The sequence below is a fragment of the Pseudorca crassidens genome, chromosome 5, assembly GCF_039906515.1.
Source record: "Pseudorca crassidens isolate mPseCra1 chromosome 5, mPseCra1.hap1, whole genome shotgun sequence".
Taxonomy (NCBI): Eukaryota; Metazoa; Chordata; class Mammalia; order Artiodactyla; family Delphinidae; genus Pseudorca; species Pseudorca crassidens.
The window spans coordinates 58,883,004-58,904,694 of NC_090300.1; the positions used below are offsets into that span (position 1 = coordinate 58,883,004).

Genomic DNA, 21,691 nt, shown 5'->3' on the forward strand with positions numbered 1-21,691 from the left:
TTCCTTTCCCATGTTAGGGAAGTTTTTGACTATAATCTCTTCAAATATTTTCTCTGGTCCTTTCCCTCTCTCTTCTCCTTCTGGGACCCTTATAATGTGAATGTTGTTGCGTTTCATGTTGTCCCAGAGGTCTCTTAGGCTGTCTTCATTTCTTTTCATTCTTTTTTCCTTTTTGTGTTCTGCAGCAGTGAATTCCACCATTCTGTCTTCCAGGTCACTTATCCGTTCTTCTGCCTCAGTTATTCTGCAGTTGATTCCCTCTAGTGTACTTTTCATTTCAGTTATTGTATTGTTCATCTCTGTTTGTTTGTTCTTTAATTCTTCTAGGTCTTTGTGAAACATTTCTTGCATGTTCTCGATCTTTGCCTCCATTCTTTTTCTGAGGTCCTGGATCATCTTCACTATCATTATTCTGAATTCTTTTTATGGAAGGTTGCCTATCTCCACTTCATTTAGTTGTTTTTCTGGCGTTTTATCTTGTTCCTTCATCTGGTACATAGCCCTCTGCCTTTTCATCTTGTCTTTCTGTTAATGTGGTTTTTGTTCCACAGGCTGCAGGATTGTAGTTTTTCTTGCTTCTGCTTTCTGCCCTCTGGTGGATGAGGCTATTTAAGAGGCTTGTGTAAGTTTCCTGATGGGAGTGACTTGTGGTGGGTAGAGCTGACTGTTGCTCTGGTGAGCAGAGCTCAGTAAAAGTTTAATCCACTTGACTGTTGATGGGTGGGACTGGTTTCCCTCCCTTTTGATTCTTTTGCCTAAGGCAACCCAACACTGGGGCCTACCTGGGCTCTTTGTTGGGGCTTATGACAGACTCTAGGAGGGCTCAGGCCAAGGAGTATTTCCCAGAACTTCTACTGCCAGTGTCCTTGTCCCCATGGTGAGCCACAGCTCCCCCTGCCCACCCGCCTCTGCAGTAGACCCTCCCACACTAGCAGGTAGGTGTGGTTCCATCTCCCCTGGGATCACTGCTCCTTCCCCTTGGTCCTGATGTGCCCACTACTTTGTGTGTGCCCTCCAAGAGTGGAGTCTCTGTTTACCCTAGTCCTGTCAATATCCTGCAATCAATTCCCACTAGGCTTCAAAGTCTGATTCTCTAGGAATTCCTCCTCCCATTGCCATACCCCCAGGTTGGGAAGCCTGATGTGGGGCTCAGAACCTTCACTCCAGTGTGTGGACTTCTGTGGTATAAGTGTTTTCCAGTCTGTGAGTCACCCACCCAGTAATTATGGGATTTGATTTTACTATGATTGCGCCCCTCCTACCTTCTAATTGTGGCTTCTCCTTTGTCTTTGGATGTGGGGCATCTTTTTTGGTGAGTTCCAGTGTCTTCCTGTTGATGATTGTCCAGCAGCTAGTTGTGATTCTGGTGTTCTCTCAAGAGGGAGTGGGAGCACATCCTTCTACTCCGCCATCTTGGTTTAAGAGCACGTTCCTCCACTTTTTGTTTTTGATGTCAAGTTTATCTTTTATCTTGTAAGTCCATTAAAATTATTATCATTATAGTCATTTTTAATACTCTTGTCTTTTACCCTTCATTTATAAGTGATTTGACAACCACCATGAAAGAGTAGAGTATTCTAAATTTAACTATATATTTACCTATACTAATGAAATGTATATTTCCATGTTTTCCTATTCCTAATTAGTATCCTTTCATTTCATCTTGAAGAATTTCCTTTAACTTATCTTCTAAGACATCTGGTGATGAACTTCTTTATGTTTTGCTTGTCTGGAAAACTCTTAACTCCCTTTCAATTTTGAAGGACAACTTTGCTGGGTAGAGTATTTTTAGTTAGCTTAGGAGTTTTTTTCTTTCAGCTCTTTGAATATATCATCCCAGTCTCTCCCAGCCTACAAAGTTTCTGCTGAAGAATCTGCTGAAATTCTTATGGAGCTTCCTTGTATGTAACAGTTTGTTTTTTCTCTTGCTGCTTTTAAGATTTTCTCCTTGTCTTTAACTTTGACAGTTTAATTTTAATGTGTCTCTATGTGGGTCTGTTTGGATTCATCTCATCTGGAACCATCCAAGATTCATAGATCTGGATGTCTGTTTCTTTCCCTAGGAGAGGGAATTTTTCAGCCATTATTTCTTTTCTTTTCTTTTTCTTCTTTTTTTTTAAAGTGATCTAGTCCTACTGTTTTCCTTTTTCTTTCTTTCTTTTTTTTTAATTGAAGTATAGAGATTTACAATATTTTGTTAGTTTCAGGTGTAGTCATTATTTCTTTGAATAAGCTTTTTGCCCCTTTCTTCTCTCTTTCTTCTTCTTCAGGACCCATATAATGCAAATATTGATGTGTTTGATGGTGTCCCATATGTACCTTACACTATTTTAACTCTTTTTCACTTTTTTCCTTTTTGCTCCTCTGATTCGATGAATTCCACTGCCCTGTCTCCAAGTCCATTGATCCTTTCTTCCACTTGATCTAGTCTTTTGCTGAACCTTCTATTGAATTTTTCAGTTCGGTTATTGTATTCTTCAGCTCTGTGATTTCTGTTTGGTATTCCTTATTTTTCTCTCTCTTTATTGAAATTCTCACTTTGTTAATGTGTTGTTCTCCTGACTTTGGTGAGCAAATTTATGATGGTACTTTGAACTCTTTATCAGGTAAATCAGTTATCTTCATTTCATTAAAGTATGTTTCTGAAGTTTTATCTTGTTCTTTTGTTTGGAACTTATTTCTTTGTTTCTTCATTTTCTCGGATTCTCTGTGTTGGTTTCTGTGAATTAGATGAAACAGCCACTTCTTCCATTCTTGAAGAATGGTCTCATGTGGGATATGAAGCTTATCATTCAGCCCAGCCCTAGCTCTTAGTTGTATCTCAAACCTTTGTGATTGTCCAAGCCTCCTCCTTTTTTTTAGTGGCTCCCAGTAGTTGATGGTATGCTAATACCTGTTAGTGTCCCAAAGGGGAAGATCTCAGTCAACATCTAGATGCAGGCTAATCAGAAGCCAAACTCTCAGGGAGCAGCTTTTGAAATATGTAAATAAACAGGGAGAATGCTGAGATGGAATCTATTGGCTTCCCTGATCTCCAGGGAGGATTGCATTCTGTCCCTAGAGCTAAATTAGAAGCATGACCCTCAGGCAGCAACTTTTAAAGTATTCAAATAGGCCTCTTTCAGGGAAAGGCTGGGAGATGGGCATTTTCCTCTGTACTAAGCTATAGGTAGAGAACCAAAGTGAGTCCTCTTGAATCCATTAGGAACTGTTTCTTTGTTGGCTGTAGTGTTGTATATCTTGTGGACACAGCCCTTTTGGCTTTCAGGGCTAGATGTTTTGGGGGTTTGAGCCTTGGATGGAAGTCTTAAAAGTTGGGGTACTAGATGTTGGGTCAAAACCCTTTTCTCCTAAAGGAGAAATTGGGAGTTGGGAGTTCCTTCCCTATTGTATGTCAGTGTGATGGGGTGGGTTTTATGGCAGGAGTGTGTCTCAGCCTCTCTTATTCATTTCAGTGTGGGTTTTTTTGTTGTTCCTCCAACATGTAGGAGTCACTCAGCTGGATTTTTCATAGGGAATTGTTTCATGTACAGCTGTAGATTCGATGTATCTATGGGAGGGGGTTAATTTAGGAACTTCCTATGTTACCATCTTGGACCACAACCCAGTAAGGTTTATACTCAGTGGTTTCAATGCAGGATTAATTCTATCACTATCTGCCTCTAGGCTTGGCAGGATAATTAAATGAGGTAATAAAATGAGTATAAAGCATTTTGAAAAGAATGGGGCCTTATATAAATATAAGGAAAAGTTACTTTAGCATGCCCGAATAAGAGTGAATTCCAGAATGGGCAAGAAGAGTATGTAGTATGGCTCATCTATTCTCACTGCATGGCAAAGCATATACAAATCTCCCCCTTGCTTATGAAGCTGCAAATAAAGCTGATTTACTTGAAACATTCTATTGTAGGCCAGGTGCCTTGGAAGTCCCAGTATTTGTTGCCAGCTTCTTTTTGAGACATAGCAAGGTGGCTGGTTTATATTTCCAGTTGTTCTAGCTGCCAAATGTCTCAGAAAGCCAAAACAAAACAACTTTCTTCAGCAACACACAGAGAAGTTGCCTTTCTCCTCCCTCCCCGTTCTTTCATTTTAATCTTTTGTAATGTGTGGTTTCCAGATTCCAAAAGTGTAAATGAAACATGTACGTTTTATGGTTTTTATTCTCCAGGGCAAATTGGAAAAAGAAACCATAATGCCTTTTAATCTTCTTTAAACCTTCCTTTTACAAATAATTTATTTCCAAATATCGGTGTTCTTTGCATGATTCGCTTGGGGTGGAGTGGGATAGAAACAGGATTCATATCAACATATTGCATACAATGCTTTTTTCCTAAAGTACAGCGTAATCAAAGTAGATAGTTTCGCGGGATTTTTGTGATCATATGATGGGGATAAAATGCTGCAAAAGTACCTTAGACATTTGGGGAGAAGTGGTTGTTACATTTGGGAGAAAAATACCTCAAAGAAATAAAAGGATCTCAGAGGTGTTTCATTTTCCTACTCCTAAGAAATACATTTCCTCAAGCAGGTAGAGGAAGAACCAAATTGAATTGTACTTTCATCATGATATAAATTGTTCAAACAACTGGGAAATATAACTTTTAAATACTAAATGGAATTTGACCCTTGTTAAATATGTAGATTTGAATATTTAACATCACATTTTCCTTGTAAGTTATTTCTTTTATGTATTCTTTACCATCTCAAGTTAGTGTGATTTCCCCTGTGTAGTTTCACGAGACAATGTTTTCATTCACTAACAACATTTCATAATGCATTAATAACATCAACACAGCCAGATTTCCCTGCGTGCCAGCTTCAGTGTTATAAAAGATGTAGGGACATTTGTTAAACCCAGGTAAATATTAAATATCATTTGGGGATGGGGGGTAACAATGTCATTTGCCACCAGCCCTAAGTTCCTTTGAGATGTATAAAAATGCATATGACTCGTTCAGTGTATTAAGCAGATGCTAGTTCAGCTGTAGTGCATATGCTGGTTTTCAGACACAATTGGAGTGCAGTGGTGGAGACATATGCATGTGTGAAAATTCCAGGTATGAGTTTGGGGGATGCCATTTAATTTTTTTTGAATTTAATTTAAACATTGATCTCCAAGATGTATAAATGATATTAAATTTTGGAAAGCTGATTACAAATATAGCAAAGCATGAAGGAAAATAGTATGTGGATTTGAAAGGATTTTTAAAATTAAATTATATCTTACATGAAATAAATTGATCATTAATTTTGTCTGGAATTTTACTTGGTCCAATAATCAGCTATTGATTTGCAGTTGTTCTTGATTGTTTTATCATGTGACATTCTGAACTGTTTTATAAAGAATTGTTTTGAAGTTTACATATTACAACTCCTTCAACTAGGGAAGCTATTTCTTAATATTCTAGCGCAAAAGGAAGAAAATATTATTTTTCCTTATACTATTCTGAAACATGAAAAATATACTGAAGATTTTTTTTCTTTACAGGAAAACAAAGTTTTAAAAAGTTTTAAAAGAAAAAGAGATTTTATAAAAATAAATTTACCCTCTGTGTTTTCCTACTCTAGATAAGTGTATAAAAGTGTATGAAATCATGGAAAAAAAAAACCTTAATATTAATTGCTAGTGTTTTTTTCTTTTTCTTTCAGCTCTCAGGAGAAGTGATTTTACAAATTGCCAACGAACCAGTTCTGCCCTTTAATGCTCTCGATATAGCTTTAGAAGTTCAAAACAGCCTTAAAGGTAATTTTTCTTTGAATTATAGTAATTTTAGCAAATGAATAATTCTTCAACTAATTGTGAACAAGGAATAGATAAAGTTATCCACTATCTTACTAGCTATGGCAATATAGCATTTCCCTTCCTATAGAGGAGAATCATGAGAAGGGCTTAGAAGAATGTGGGCTACCATGTCAACAAGAATGAGGTATACCTAATATTCAGTTATTTGAAACAAGACTGGCCCAGAAGTTTGTCCTTTGGGATTGGTTTCCATGAAGTATGGGCTGGGTCCATTTGACTGAAGTGTTGGCTCATCCTAGATTAAGGATGACAAAGAGGAAACCAGGAAATTATTTCCACAGTCTCTATTTAAGTTCCTTCCTGTTTAAATCTCTCTCTCTCTCTCTCTACAGAATTCTAATCACCACCTAATAATTATCCTTATTTTCCCTTTATCTATATACAAATCTTTCACCTAAACTTCTAGTTTGTCACCATTCACCAAACACAAAGGGCAGTATTGTAATTAAATAAATGCACCCTCCTTCCCTTCTTTGAGCCACACATCTTACTATCAGATCATTTGAAGACATGTATTTCTCAATATAAAAGCCAATATTTTCACTATAGAACTTAAGCAGTAAATCTTGGAAAATGGATCACTCTAAAGAGCCAAATATTTCTAGTATCTGAAACTTTATTAATTTTATTTTAAAATTTTGACTACCTGGGTTGATTCTTAATCCAGAGACTACTACAAAACAATACTTTTCTCCCTCAGTGATTCTTATTACTTTTATTATAGTGACTGTGTAAAACCATGACCTTGGGCACAATTGAGCTGTTTAGGGCTATTTTGCGCCCATACTAAATGGCCTCATATTGCTCTGCTTTTGGTATATTTAAGCTAGTCTCTATTTTTTCTACTTTTGTCAAGCTTCTTCTTTTTATTGTCATGAGTGTCACTATCCGTAGCAATTACTCTGTTCTCCACTTATAATTTTCTATTCCTAGAATATTTCTTAGAAACTGAGTAATCAAATATATGGTATTTTACAAAATAAGAACAATATGGGCATAAATAAAGGGTTAAAGACTTCTGTGAATAATGTATTTTTTGCAAGGATTTCTTTTAAGCAACTTTTATTTTTTCTGTAGACTGTTTTGCTTTTCTTTAGTTCTCATTTTTTCACTTTAAAAATTCAGTTGCTACTGCATATACTTAAAACTTACAAAGAACAAAAAGAGGAGACTATTATTTGTATTACATAAAGATTGGTTCATCTATAAAGAATAATTCTCATGCATAGAAAGGAGCCTCAAGGAGTATACTGTGAAATAGAAACATTATACAATAGAATTATGAATGATTTACAAGTTGCTTTTCTGAGTTCAAATCTACATAAATGTTTAATACCATTGTAATAAAGATATGAAGAGATATTTAAAAAATTAAACAAAGCCAGCAAAAACAATAACAATACTGTCATTTTAAATTCCAAATTCTATTTTCTTTTTAAATAATTGGGTTTATTTTTTGAATCCATAAGTAATATTATAGCATTATCATTCCTATATGAGCATTTTAAGTAATGTAGGCTACTTCTGAAGGTCAGAAAAAAGTCCTAAAGGGTCATTGTTAGAATTATATTATTACTCTGTTTCTTTGTGGGTAGATAGGAATCCCTTTGAAAATCCAAAGAAAAGTATGGTCTCTCTCTTCAGAAAATTACACTTGTACAAAAAGCTTTGCATATAACCCCCATAGACTTTACAGGATCTCTTGAACCCATTTACTCATTCATTTAACAAATATTGAGCACCTACTGTATGCCTTATGTATGCCTACTGTATGCCATGTACACTTATATGACCAAAAAAACAAAAATATAAAACCCAGCCACTAAATAAACAAATAAAACAAAATTAAAATCTCTTCTCCTGAGAAACATACATGCATGGTAGAACAAAATTTGCATAAGTCAAAGCAATTTTTAAGTTAGCTTTATGCTCTAACTGTTCCCTAATATCAATCACTTTGGAATAAATTTGCATTTTCAAAATAAGTGTTAAAGAGCAGAACTGACTGTTGTTGTATCCAGAGGAGAAATTTCGTGTGGGAATATAAATTTGAGAGCTGCCCCAAATGAGATTTCTGAGGGGTTGAGTGCGGATAGAGGACAGAAAAGGTTTAAGATTTCTGGGCACTCCTGAATTTAGAAATTGGGAATAGGGGAATCAGAGGAGGAGACTAAGAAGGAGCAGACAAAGAGTAAGAGACAAACTCAGTGAATGTGATAACCTGAAGCCAAGTGAATAAACGCTTTCAAAGAGGAAGGAGTGATTCACTCCGTCAAATACCGCCACAGGTTAAGAAAAATTAGGACTGAGAATTGACTGCTGGATTTAGCAATTTGGAAGTCATTGGTGAGCTCAACAAAAACAATTTTAGTAGAGTGGTATATGAAACAGTCTGATTAGAGGGGTTCAAAAGAGAATGGGAGTTGATAAATTGGGGACAGGTGATGGTAGATGGAAAGCATGGAGTTGAGCATGGTTAGCATGTTTTTATTTTGATGAGAATGATCGGATGGAGAGTGAAGATTTGATTTAGAAGAGTGAAAGGAGAATTGCTGGAATGATTTCTTTGACTAGAAGCTGCATAAGGTGGAGGACGTTGCCTTAGTTATGAATGTGGTTGTCCACCCATAAAAATGTGAAGGAAGGCAGAGCATATGGCACATGGGTAGATGTGGTGCTGGGAGCTCTTTGCAAGTCTCCTTAGATTGTAAAACACAATAAAATAGTTGTTTGAGAAGGTGGTAGAGTGAATGAACTATGAAAATGGGATTAGTCTTTTGGGCAACGTTAAGTTCTCAAAAGAAATATATTTTACATGAGATAATTCAACATAATTGTGTATCTTTTTCCAGCTTTCAGCTCGGGATTCAGGCATAAAGCAGGCAGAGTTGGATTTAATCAGAGCTAGGTTTTGCTGGGAGAGGGCAATGAACTAGATAAGGTAAGGAAAAATGAGAGTGTCTGCAAAGCAGCATTCATAGCGATGGACTGATGTATCTAAACTGGGTATAGAATAACGCGAGGATGCAAAGGGAAAGAGGGTGAACATGAATAAAGGAGGATGGATAGACTTTATTTATTGGTGAAATCAAAGAATTAAGGAAAAATAAGCTGAAAAGACCAGCAAATGGGATTATTGAAAATTTGACCATGTAAAGAGTGCAGATATTGGTAATGACAGTGTACGGGCTGAGGTATGACCATGGAAGTATGGTAGCTGATCAATAGAGGAAAAGAGGCTATGGAGAAGAGAGGCCAGACTATGTCTACATGGATATTGATATTGTCAAGAACTAAGATAGGAGTAATTTTTTTAAGAGAGAGTGACTGAGCCAGGAGCTAAAATCTTCAGAGAATGAGCAGCAACTTAGAGACACCTCATATTGTTCTTCTATGGCTAGTGGTACAAAGGGTGTGGGAGAAAAAAGAGCTACCGCCTGAGAGGGCTGCAGTGGGAGAAATGTCAACAGGGGAGAGCCAGGTTTCAGTTAAGGCAAAAAGGTAAAGAAAACGGTCTGAAAATAGATGAGATTAATAATCCTTTCTTTAACAGTTATATCTCAAAGCATGTAATTACAGGGGGAAAAAAACAAACCTCAGTCGTTCTACAATGATTTCCACTGCAGGCCAGACATGGCAAAGTCTAGATGAACCTCTCCCCAGAATCCCAGGTTCTCAGTTGGATGAGCCAGGAGCATTTTGGCTTCTTGCTGTAATATTGGACCGTTTCTTCTTTAGTTGTTAGTTATTTTTGAGTTTTGTTTCTTTTGATGTGAAACTACTTGGGTCTTCCTGTCACTTTCACTCTGAAAGATGTGGCCAGACTTGAGATGTACCCATACTAAAAAGACAAAGCAAAACAACAAAAAAAGTAACCCCCAAAATGGGCAAAAATTATTCTTTTACCATGACCTACATATAAGTATTTGATCAAGGGGATATGAGTTGTCACCTTTAAGCTATACATTTTTGTATTTTAGTTATCATGATTCAAAATTATTTGAATTATCTGTACTATAGTAAAAGGTTATTCAAATATTTGCTAAATTGTAGGTGATTTGTTTTACCTGTTCTATTTTGACTACTTTGGTTTTAACCTTATTTTTAAAATAGAATACTTTAATGTACTAATGTGTAAATAATGGACAGCACTTATCAACAACTAAATAAATATTTCAGTTTCAGTTTTAACTACAATGCTAGATGACTTCATTAGCTAAATAGTGTTCCTGTAGCATGTTAAATGAAACATATAATTTTAATGCTTAATACAAGCTTTAATTGTTGATATATTTTCTTATTTTGCTATGGCAGTTAATGGTGATTAGTCTTAAATTCTCAATTACAGTTTAAAAAGAAAGACCTTCAAGGCTGAACTATAAAATACTGTTTCTCCTTACTGCAGAGAGTATAAGTATGAAGGTCTCTGAAAGCCAATTGCATTTTCAACAGTGTAATTTTTACCCCTTGACAACCAGCCATCTTGTTTATTTATTACACAGTTTATGGTAGCAGCAGACCATTCTCTATCATTCTCACAACGACCAGAAAAAAGAATAATTTACCAGTGAATAATTTGTTTGAGTTGATTTATTGGTTGGTTCCTGAAAGCTCATTTTGACTGAGTGACCTTGGCTCTTAATATTTGGTCAATGCCAAGCACATAATAGTTAGAGAATGAATATTTATACATGGTGCATGGGGATATAGTGTAAATAGTGACTGATAAGATAACTGACATGCTTCAGATGTATTTGTGACAAATAAAAGTATGTCCAAAAAACGCACATACAAGGCAATGGTACGAGTTTATGGGGGCAAGGGAAGGTGTCAAGAGTATCACCACACCCTTGAACCTGGAAGCTGACTAAGGAGTGAGAACTAATGACCTTACTAAGTTTACTGTTTCTCACTTTATCCACTTTTCAATGCAAAAATAGCATTTCAAAATAATTAACAACTATATAATTCTGATGCTTTTAATTTAATATCTGCTATTTTTCTTTGCCAGAATTTTAGATGTAATTATTTAGCATGATTGTAAAAACGACAAATGACCAAATAAAGTAAAAGTCATGTTCATTTGATGCTACGTACACATTTATTTAGTGCAACCAGACCCAGCAGGAAACGTAATTTCGAACTCTGTGGCTTGTTGCCACCTCCTGATTGTCTCACTAAATGTCAAATGGTTGTTGACAGCATTTCCCACTGTTCTTTAAAAAACAGGCAATGCTGATTTGATCTTTTTTTTTATTAGCTTTGATAATTCATTAGTGTCAATCACTTCATTTTAGGAGGAGGGATAGTATTTCAAGGTGATGATGCCACTGAGGCAAGCGCTGTGATTTCTGTTAGATTTGTAGTGTCATATTTTCAAGTGTCACTTTGGTTCTTTTCTACAATCACAAGTGATGGGGGCCCATCTAATGTCCTTTTTTTTTCTTCTTCTTTCTGAGTAATGTAAGATGAATTTCGAAGTTTGCAAAATTAAGAGTGCACTTTATAAATTGCATGAGTCTAGTCCTCAGCCCATCTGTCTCCAGTCTTGGTTTTAATGACCGCCAATTCAAACTCTGGACTGGCCTATAGATAATAAAGGATGGGAGCCCTGGGTACCTGGTCTGTGCTCTCCCTGAGAAATCTAAAGCAGACCATCTAAAATCCGAACAGTCCTAGGGAAAGATCTTGTTCCCATGGGAACTCTGAACCATGCTAGATTTTTCGTGGTCTGAACTGGCATTTCTGGAACTTTTTTGTGTGACAAGGACTTAAACTCAAAAGCATTCTCTGAGAAGTGTCTTACATTGCTTGCCCAAAATGATGGAGAAATTTGATAAGAGATTAGCCATTTATTGGGTACAAATTCCTGAAAATATTCTCAGTTTTAATCCCCATTGTATTTTTGTACGGATTCTGACTACATAACTATATTAAAGATTGTATTTCACTTACTGATATTCCACATCTCATCCAAGAAAGATGTGAGACAGCTGGGTCTGCAACAAACCTGGTTGTCTCTATGTCAGTGTTTGTCTCCTGAAACTAGTTTTTCTTTCTCCCCATTTCTCTTTGAACTCATATTTTCATTGCATAATGTTCCTTAATTCTTACCCTAAGCATGGTGTCCCTTTTGTTTTCCTCAGAGTTATACTTTCTTTGCTTTTGTTTACTCCTATCTCACAATTTGTTGCTATTCATACAGCTTTCCTTTGTGATCATTGTTTTCTTCCCTGCTCTGAGTACTTCATCCAAATCTGTTTAAAGTTTTCTTTCACTGTCTACATTTCACGTGTCACTACATTGATTGAAATATGTTAATGACTTACCATTTTTACTAGTCTCTCATCATAATAATGCTCTATTGCATTATGATTTTTTCTTTTGAATTTTTATATGCACATTTCTTCCACCATCCATCTTCCAGACTCACAGATGTAGAGAACAAACTAGTGGTTACCAGTGGGGAGAGGGGAGGGGGGATGGGAGTAAGAGGTACAACCTGTTATGTAACAAATAAGCTACAAGGGTATATTGTACAACACAGGGAACGTAGTCAATATTTTATAATAACTATAAATGGAGTATAGCTTTTAAAAATTGTGAATCTCTATATTGTACACCTGTAACTTATATAATATTGAATAGCAATTGTACTTCAATAAAAAAAAATGAGGCAGAAGGCTAGTAAGAATTTTTATATGCACTTTCTTCATCTGTCTTCCAGTTGTCTCTCTGCTTGTCCTTCTCTGTTTATCCTTTCTCCCTAGAAGTACGTTCCTCCTGAGATGTGGGATTGCCTTCTACCAGGGCTGGGACACCAGAGGCCCCACAGCATTCAGGATATGGTCCTCTTCCTTGAGGCGTCTTAATGGTTCAGATAACCAGTGCAGCCTTATATGAGCTTAAGGCTTAAATATTAACGTCATCTTGGGCATGTGCCTGCCTGAGATATTACCACGGAGTTGTTTCCATATGCTTTTTATGCTAAGAGAAATATTTCAGACTTTTCAGTTGTCTTGACAGGTGAAACGCAGATAAAAATAATGATAGTTACAATCTCAAAAATACTTTAAATTATAGTAAGTGCTGAAAACTGTGAAACTCCTAAGCATCCAGCTCAGTGAATTTTCTCAGCTTGCAAACACTTGTATTGATCGAGACACAGAAGAAAAGCCAAATTCCAGAGCTTCCCTGAGCCCTTCCTAATCTCATCCTGGCTCTGCTTCCCAAAGGCAAACACTGCCGAACACTGAAGACTAATTTTTCCCTTATAAAGGAAGACTTTACATTTTATAAGATGGAATGATATGATGATGTGCATTCTTTTGAACGTAGCTTTGACCTACATATGAGTGTGAGGTTCATACACGTTGTTGCATGGAGATGCAGTTTGCTTCCACTGCTGTGCAGTCTTCCATTGTATGAACAAACTGCAGTTTGGTTATCAATTCTACCGTGAGGTGCAGTTGGCATGCTCTCAGGCTGAGGTTATTATGAACAATGCTGCTGTGATCAATCTCCTATGTATCTCTTAGTGCACGTGCATACCCCTTGCTGGATCGTAGGGTATGTGTATGTCTAACCTCAGCAGATACTGCCAAAAAGATTTCCAAAGTCGCTGTAGCATTTTCTTCAATTTTACCAATAAGAATTTTGATCACTTTACATGAAGTTTCTGTCTTTTTCTTATGAATTTGTAAATGATGTTGATGTATTCAGACAAGTCTATATTGAATATATTTATTGAAAATAACATATTTATTGAAAATTTATTGAAATACAAATCTGAGGGCTCAGCTGGGGCAGAGTCAACTTAGTTACCTGGTTGTTGGCAGGATCAAGTTCCTCTTGAGCTTTTTTTTTTTTAAGCTTACATTAAGTTTGTTTTATTATTTTTTTTTAATCTTTATTGGAGTATAATTGCTTTACAATGGAGTGTTAGTTTCTGCTGTAAAACAAAGTGAATCAGCTATATGTATACATATATCCCCATATCTCCTCCCTCTTGTGTCGCCCTCCCACCCTCCCTATCCCACTACTCTAGGTGGACACAAAGCACCGAGCTGATTTCCCTGTGCTATGTGGCTGCTTCCCACTACCTATCGATTTTATATTTGGTAGTGTATATAGGTCCATGCAACTCTCTCACTTCATCCCAGCACAATTCCCCTTCCCTGTATCCTCAAATCCATTCTCTATGTCTGCGTCTTTATTCCTGTCCTGCCCCTAGGTTCTTCAGAACCATTTTTTCTTTTTTTCTTTTTTTGTATATTCCATATGTATGTGTTAGCGTATGGTATTTGTTTTTCTCTTTCTGACTTACTTCACTCTGTATAACAGACTCTAGTTCCATCCACCTCACCACAAATAACTCAATTTTGGTTCTATTTATGGTTGAGAAATATTCCGTTGTATATATGTGCCACATCTTCTTTATCCATTCATCTGTTGATGGACACTTAGGTTGCTTCCATGTCCTGGCTATTGCAAATAGAGCTGCAATGAACATTGTGGTACATGTATCTTTTTGAATTATGGTTTTCTCAGGATATATGCCCAGTAGTGGGATTGCTGGGTTATATGGTAGTTCTATTTTTAGTATTTTAAGGAACCTCAATACAGTTCTCCATAGTGGCTGTATCAATTTACATTCCCACCAGCAGTGCAAGAGGATTCCATTTTCTCCACACCCTCTCCAGCATTTATTACTTGTGGACTTTTTGACGATGGCCATTCTGACCGATGTGAGGTCAGAACTACAACGGCCTCATTGTAGTTTTGATCTGCCTTTCTCTAATGATTAGTGATGTTCACCATCCTTTCATGTGTTTGTTGGAAATCTGTATATCTTCCTTGGAGAAATGTCTGTTTAGGTCTTCTGCCCATTTTTGGATTAGGTTGTTTGTTTTTTTGATATTGAGCTGCCTGTATATTTTGGATATAAATCCTTTGTCAGTTGATTCATTTGCAAATATTTTCTCCCATTCTGAGGGTTGTCTTTTCGTCTTGTTTATGGTTTCCTTTGCTGTGCAAAAGCTTTGAAGTTTCATTAGGTCCCATTTGTTTATTTTTGTTTTTATTTCCATTTCTCTAGGAGGTGGGTCAAAAAGGATCTTGCTGTGATTTATGTCATACACTGTTCTGCCTATGTTTTCCTCTAAGAGTTTGATGGTGTCTGGCCTTACATTTAGGTCCTTAATCCATTTTGAGTTTATTTTTGTGCATGGTGTTAGGGAGTGTTCTAATTTCATTCTTTTACATGTAGCTGTCCAGTTTTCCCAGCATCACTTATTGAAGAGGCTGTCTTTTCTCCATTGTATATTCTTGCCTCCTTTATTAAAATAAGATGACTATATGTCTGTAGGTTTATCTCTGGGCTTTCTATCCTGTTCCATTGATCTGTATTTCTGTTTGTGTGCCAGTACCACTGTCTTGATTACTGTAGCTTTGTAGTATAGTCTGAAGTCAGGGAGCCTGATTCCACCAGCTCCTTTTTTTTTTTTTTTTTTTTTCCTCAAGATTGCTTTAGCTATTCGGGGTCTTTTGTGTTTCCATACAAATTGTGAATTTTTTTGTTCTATTTCTGTGAAAAATGCCAGTGGTAGTTTGATTGGGATTGCATTGAATCTGTAGATTGCTTTGGGTAGTAGTCATTTTCACAATATTGATTCTTCCAATCCAAGAACATGGTATATCTCTCCATCTATTTGTATCATCTTTAATTTCTTTCATCAGTGTCTTATAATTTTCTGCATACAGGTCTTTTGTCTCCTTAGGTAGGTTTATTCCTAGATATTTTGTTCTTTTTGTTGCAATGGTAAATGGGAGTGTTTTTTAATTTCACTTTCAGATTTTTCATCATTAGTGTATAGGAATGCTAGAGATTTCTGTGCATTAATTTTGTTTCCTGCTACTTTACCAAATTCATTGATTAGCTCTAGTAATTTTCTGGTAGCATATTTAGGATTCTCTATGTATAGTATCATGTCATCTGCAAACAGTGAGAGGTTTACTTCGTCTTTTCCGATGTGGATTCCTTTAATTTCTTTCTCTTCTCTGATTGCTGTGGCTAAAACTTCCAAAACTATGTTGAATAATAATGCTGAGAGTGGGCAAACTTGTCTTTTTCCTCATCTTACTGGAAATGATTTCAGTTTTTCACCATTGAGGACGATGTTGGCTGTGTGTTTGTCATATATGGCCTTTATTATGTTGAGGAAAGTTCCCTCTATGCCTACTTTTTGGAGGGTTTTTTATCATAAATTGGTGTTGAATTTTCTCAAAAGCTTTCTCTGCATCTATTAAGATGATCATATGGTTTTTCTCCTTCAATTTGTTAATATGGCGTATCACACTGATTGATTTGCATATATTGAAGAATCCTTGCATTTCTGGGATAAAGCCCACTTGATCATGGTGTATGATCCTTTTAATGTGCTGTTGGATTCTGTTTGCTAGTATTTTGTTGAGGATTTTTGAATCTATGTTCATCAGTTATTTTGGCCTGTAGTTTTCTTTCTTTGTGACATCTTTTTCTGGTTTTGGTATCAAGGTGATGGTGGCCTCATAGAATGATTTTGGGAGTGTTCCTCCCTCTACTACATTTTGTAAGAGTTTGAGAAGGAAAGGTGTTAGCTTTTCTCTAAATGTTTGATAGAATTCACCTGTGAAGCCATCTGGTCCTGGGCTTTTGTTTGTTGGAAGATTTTTAATCACAGTTTCAATTTCAGTGCGTGTGATTGCCCTGTTCATATTTTCTGTTTCTTCCTGGTTCAGTCTCAGAAGGTTGTGCATTCTGAGAATTTGTCCATTTCTTCCAGGTTGTCCATTTTATTGGCATGTAGTTGCTTTTAGTAATCGTTCATGATCCTTTGTATTTCTGCAGTGTCAGTTGTTACTTCTCTTTTTTCACTCTTATTCTACTGATTTGAGTCTTCGCCCTTTTTACCTTGATAAGTCTGGCTAGTGGTTTATCAATTTTGTTTATCTTCTCAACGAACCAACTTTCAGTTTTATTGATCCTAGCTGTCGTTTCCTTCATTTATTTCTGATCTGATCTCTATGATTTCATTCCTTCTGCTAAGTTTGGGGTTTTTTTGTTCTGCTTTCTCGAATTCCTTTAGGTGTAAGATTAGGTTGTTTATTTGAGATGTTTCTTATTTCTTGAGGTAGGATTGTATTGCTATAAACTTCCCTATTAAAACTGTTTTTGCTTCATCCCATAGTTTTGGGTCCTCGTGATTTCATTGTCATTGGTTTCTACATATTTTTTGATTACCTCTTTCAATTCTTCAGTGATCTCTTGGTTATTTAGGAGTGTATTGTTTAGCCTCAGGTGTTTTTATTTTTCTCAAATTTTTCCTGTAATTGATATCTAGTCTCATAACGTTGTGGTTGGAAAAGATACTTGATGTGATTTCAATTTTCTTAAATTTACCGAAGCTTGATTTGTGACCCAAAATATAATCTGTCCTGGAGAATGTTCCATGAGCACTTGAGAAGGAAGTGTATTCTGTGGTCTTTGGATGGAATGTCCTATAAATATCTATTAATTCCATCTTGTTTAATGTATCATTTAAAGCTTGTGTTTCCTTATTTATTTTCATTTTAGATGATCTGTCCATTGGTGAAAATAGGTTGTTAAAGTTCCCTACTGTGATTTTCTTACTGTCGATTTCCCCTTTTATGGCTGTTAGCACTTGCCTTATGTATTGAGGTGCTCCTATGTTGGGTGCATAAATATTTAAAATTGTTATATCTTCTTCTTGGATTATTCCCTTGATCATTATGTAGTGTGTTTCTTTGTCTCTTGTAATCATCTTTATTTTAAAGTCTATTTTGTCTGATATGAGAATTGCTATTCCAGCTTTCTTTTGATTTTCATTTGCATGGAATATCTCTTTGCATCCCCTCACTTTCACTCTGTATGTGTCCCTAAGTCTGAAGTGGGTCTCTTCTAGACAGCATATATACGGGTCTTGTTTTTGTGTCCATTCAGCCAGTCTGTGTCTTTTGGTGGGAGCATTTAATCCATTTACATTTAAGGTAATTATTGATATGTGTGTTCCTATTACCATTTTCTTAATTGTTTTGTGTTTGTTACTATAGTTGTTTTCCTTTTCTTGTGCTTCCTGCCTAGAAAAGTTCCTTTAGCATTTTTTGTGAAGCTGGTTTGGTGGTGCTGAATTCTCATAGCTTTTGCTTGTCTGTAAAGGTTTTAATTTGTCCGTCGTATCTGAATGAGATCCTTGCTGGGTTGTAATATTCGTTGTAGGTTTTTTTCATCACTTTAAATATGTACTGACACTCCCTCCTGGCTTGCAGAGCTTTTGCTGAACGATCAGCTGTTAACCTTATGGGGATTCCCTTGTATGTTATTTGTTGCTTTTCCCTTGCTGCTTTTAATATTTTTTGTTTGTATTTAATTTTTGATAGTTTGATTAATATGTGTCTTGGCGTGTTTCTCCTTGGATTTATCCTGTGTGGGACTCTCTGCTCTTCCTGGAGGTGATTGACTATTTCCTTTCCCATATTAGGGAAATTTTCAACTATAATCTCTTCAAAATTTTCTCAGTACCTTTTTTTTCTCTTCTGCTTCTGGGACCCCTATAATTCGAATGTTTGTGCATTTAATATTGTCCCAGAAGTCTCTGAGACTGTCTTCAATTTTTTTCATTCTTTTTCTTTATTCTGCTCTGAGGTAATTATTTCCACTATTTTAACTCCCAGGTCACATATCTTTTCTTTTGCCTCAGTTATTTTGCTATTGATTCCTTGAAGAGAATTTTTAATTTCATTTATTGTGTTGTTCATCACTGTTTGTTTGCTCTTTAGTTCTTTTAGGTCCTTATTAAACATTTCTTGTATTTTCTCCATTTTATTTCCAAGATTTTGGATCATCTTGACTATCATTACTATGAATTCTTTTTCAGGTAGACTGCCTATTTCCTCTTCATTTGTTTGGTCTGGTGGGTTTTTACCTTGCTCCTTCATCTGCTGTGTTTCTCTGTCTTCTCATTTTACTTAACTTACTGTGTTTGTGTTTTTCTTTTTGCAGGCTGCAGGTTCATAGTTCCCATTGTTTTTGGTGTCTGCCCCCAGTGGGTAAGGTTCGTTCAGTGGGTTGTGTAGGTTTCCATCAGAACACAGATGGATAAGGCTGGATCTTGTCTTTCTGTTGGGCAGGACCGCCTCCTGTGGTGTGTTTTTGTGTGTCTGTGAATTTATTATGATTTTAGGTAGCCTCTCTGCAAATGGGTGGTGTTGTGTTCCTGTCTTGCTAGTTGTTTGGCATAGGGTGTCCAGCACTTTAGCTTACTGGTCGTTGAGTGGAGCTGGGTCTTAGCATTGAGATGGAGATCCCTGAGAGAACTTTCTCTGTTTTGTACTGTGTGGGGTCAGGAGATCTCCGATCGACCAATGTCCTGAAATCGGCTCTCCTACCTCAGAGGCTCAGGCCTGATACCTAGCCGGAGCACCGAGACCCTTGTCAACCACATGGCTCAGAAGAAAAGGGAGAAAGAAAGAGAGAAAGGGGGGGAGGGAGGGAGGGAGGGAGGAAGCTAGAAAGAAAAAGAAAAGAAAGAAAGGAAGGAGCGAAAGAAAGAGAAGGAAAGAAAAGACAGAATAAAATAAAGTTATTAAAATAAAAAAGTAATATGAAAGAAAGAGAGCAACCAAACCAAAAAACAAATCCACTAATGATAACAAGTGCTAAAAACTATACTTAAAAAAAAAAAAAAAGGACAGACAGAACCCTAGGACAAATGGGCTAAAAGGAAATATATACAGGCAAAATCACACAAAAGAAGCATACACACTCACAAAAGGAGAACAGGAAAAAAACAATATATATATTTTATATATATATAAAAAAGGGAAAGTCAATAAAAAATCTACCAGTAATAATAAGCTGTAAATACTAAACTAAGATAAACATCAAACCAAAAACAAGTTAGATGCAGAAAGCAAAGCCCAAGTCTACATTTGCTCCCCAAGTCCTCTGCCTCAATTTTGGGATTATTTGTTGTCTATTCAGGTATTCCACGGATTCAGGGTACATCAATTTGTTTGTGGAGATTTAATCCACTGCTCCTGAGGCTGCATGCAGAAATTTGCATTTCTCTTCTTTGTTCACACAGCTCCTGTGGTTCAGCTTTAGATTTGGCCCCGCCTCTGTGTGTAGGTCACCTGAGGGTGTCTGTTCCCCTCCCAGACAGGAGGGGGTTAAAGTAGCAGCTGATTATGGGGCACTGGCTCACTCCGGCCAGGGGGAGATAGGGATATAGAATGACAGGCGAGCCTGTGGTGGCAGAAGCTGGCTTGACGTTGCACCAGCCTGAGACGTGGTGTGTTTTCTCTCAGGGAAGTTGTCCCTGCATCACTGGACCCTGGCAGTTGTGGGCTTCATAGGCTCCCGGGAGGGGAGGTGTGGATAGTGACCTGTGCTTGCATATAGGCTTCTTGGTGGCTGCAGCAGCTGCCTTAGCATCTCATGCCCGTCTCTGGTGTCCGCGCTGATAGCCGCGGCTCTCACCTGTCTCTGGAGCTTGTTTAGGTGGTGCTCTGAATCCCCTCTCCTCACACACCCCAAAATAATTGTCTCTTGCCTCTTAGGCAGGTCCAGACTTTTTCCCAGACTCCCTTCTGGCTAGCTGTGGCGCACTAACCCCCTCAGGCTGAGTTTACGCAGCCAACCTCAGTCCTTTCCCTAGGATCTGACCTCCAAAGCCCAAGTCTCAGCTCGCAGCCCCGCCTGCCCCGGTGGGTGAGCGGACAAGCTTCTCGGGCTGGTGAGTGCTGTTTGGCACGCATCCTCTGTTCGGGAATCTCTCCGCTTTGACCTCCGCACCCCTATTGCTGCGCTCTCCTCCATGGCTCCAAAGCTTCCCCCCCACCCACCTGCTGTCTCCGCCAGTGAAGGGGCTTCCTAGTGTGTGGAAACTTTCCCTCCTTCACAGCTCCCTCCCAGTAGTGCAGGTCCCGTCCCCATTCTTTTGTCTCTGTTTATTCTTTTTTCTTTTGCGCTACCCAGGTATGTGGGCAGTTTCTTGCATTTTGGGAAGTCTGAGGTCTTCTGCCAGCATTCAGTAGGTGTTCTGTAGGAGCTGTTCCTCATGTACATGTATTTTTGATGTATTTGTGGGGAGAAAGGTGATCTCCACATCTTACTCCTCCACCATCTTGAAGCTATTGCATTGTGAATTTTTTTTTTCCTCTAAGTGTAGTTTTCAGATAAATCCCTGTGCCCATGGCAGGATAGCGCTACAATCCATTGCACTATGAGTGTTGCCTCACTGGCAACACTTAACAAAGTCAGATTTTTTTTAAAAGATACTTTTAATCATGGCTTGTAATAGAGCATAAAGTACCCTTTCCCTCATGTTGATTAATTGTATTAAAACCGTTCCTTTTTCAGTTTCTTGGTTTAGCCAAAACATAATTAAACTCACATGTGTTATTAAATATAAAACTCCAGCTTTCTGCCTCAGGAAGAGAGTGATAAAAAATAAACCACATTTTAGTTTAATTCATTTAAGAAAGCTTGGGACTTCCCTGGTGGCACAGTGGTTAAGAACCCTCCTATCAATGCAGGGGACACGGGTTCGAGCCCTGGTCCAGGAAGACCCCACGTGCCATGGAGCAACTAAGCCCGTGTGCCACAACTACTGAGCCTGCGCTCTAGAGCCCGTGAGCCACAACTACTGAGCCCACATGCCACAACTACTGAAGCCTGTGCACCCAGAGCCCATGCTACACAACAAAGACAAGTCACTGCAATGAGAAGCCCACCCACCACAACGAAGAGTAGCCCCCGCTTGCCGCAACTAGACAAAGCCCGTGCACAGCAATGAAGCCCCAACACAGAAAAAAATACATAAATTA

At 37.4% G+C, this 21,691-nt stretch overlaps 1 protein-coding gene across 1 annotated transcript in view; it reads left to right on the forward strand.

Moving 5' to 3' along the window:
• The window catches only part of NAALADL2 (N-acetylated alpha-linked acidic dipeptidase like 2), a 913,415-nt gene that overhangs the window by 807,900 nt on the left and 83,824 nt on the right, over positions 1 to 21,691 (forward strand). Inside the window, exon 12 of the mRNA XM_067738075.1 lies at positions 5,650 to 5,743. Coding sequence (XP_067594176.1) covers positions 5,650 to 5,743 — 94 coding nt within the window. The remainder of the gene's footprint in view (positions 1 to 5,649; positions 5,744 to 21,691) is intronic.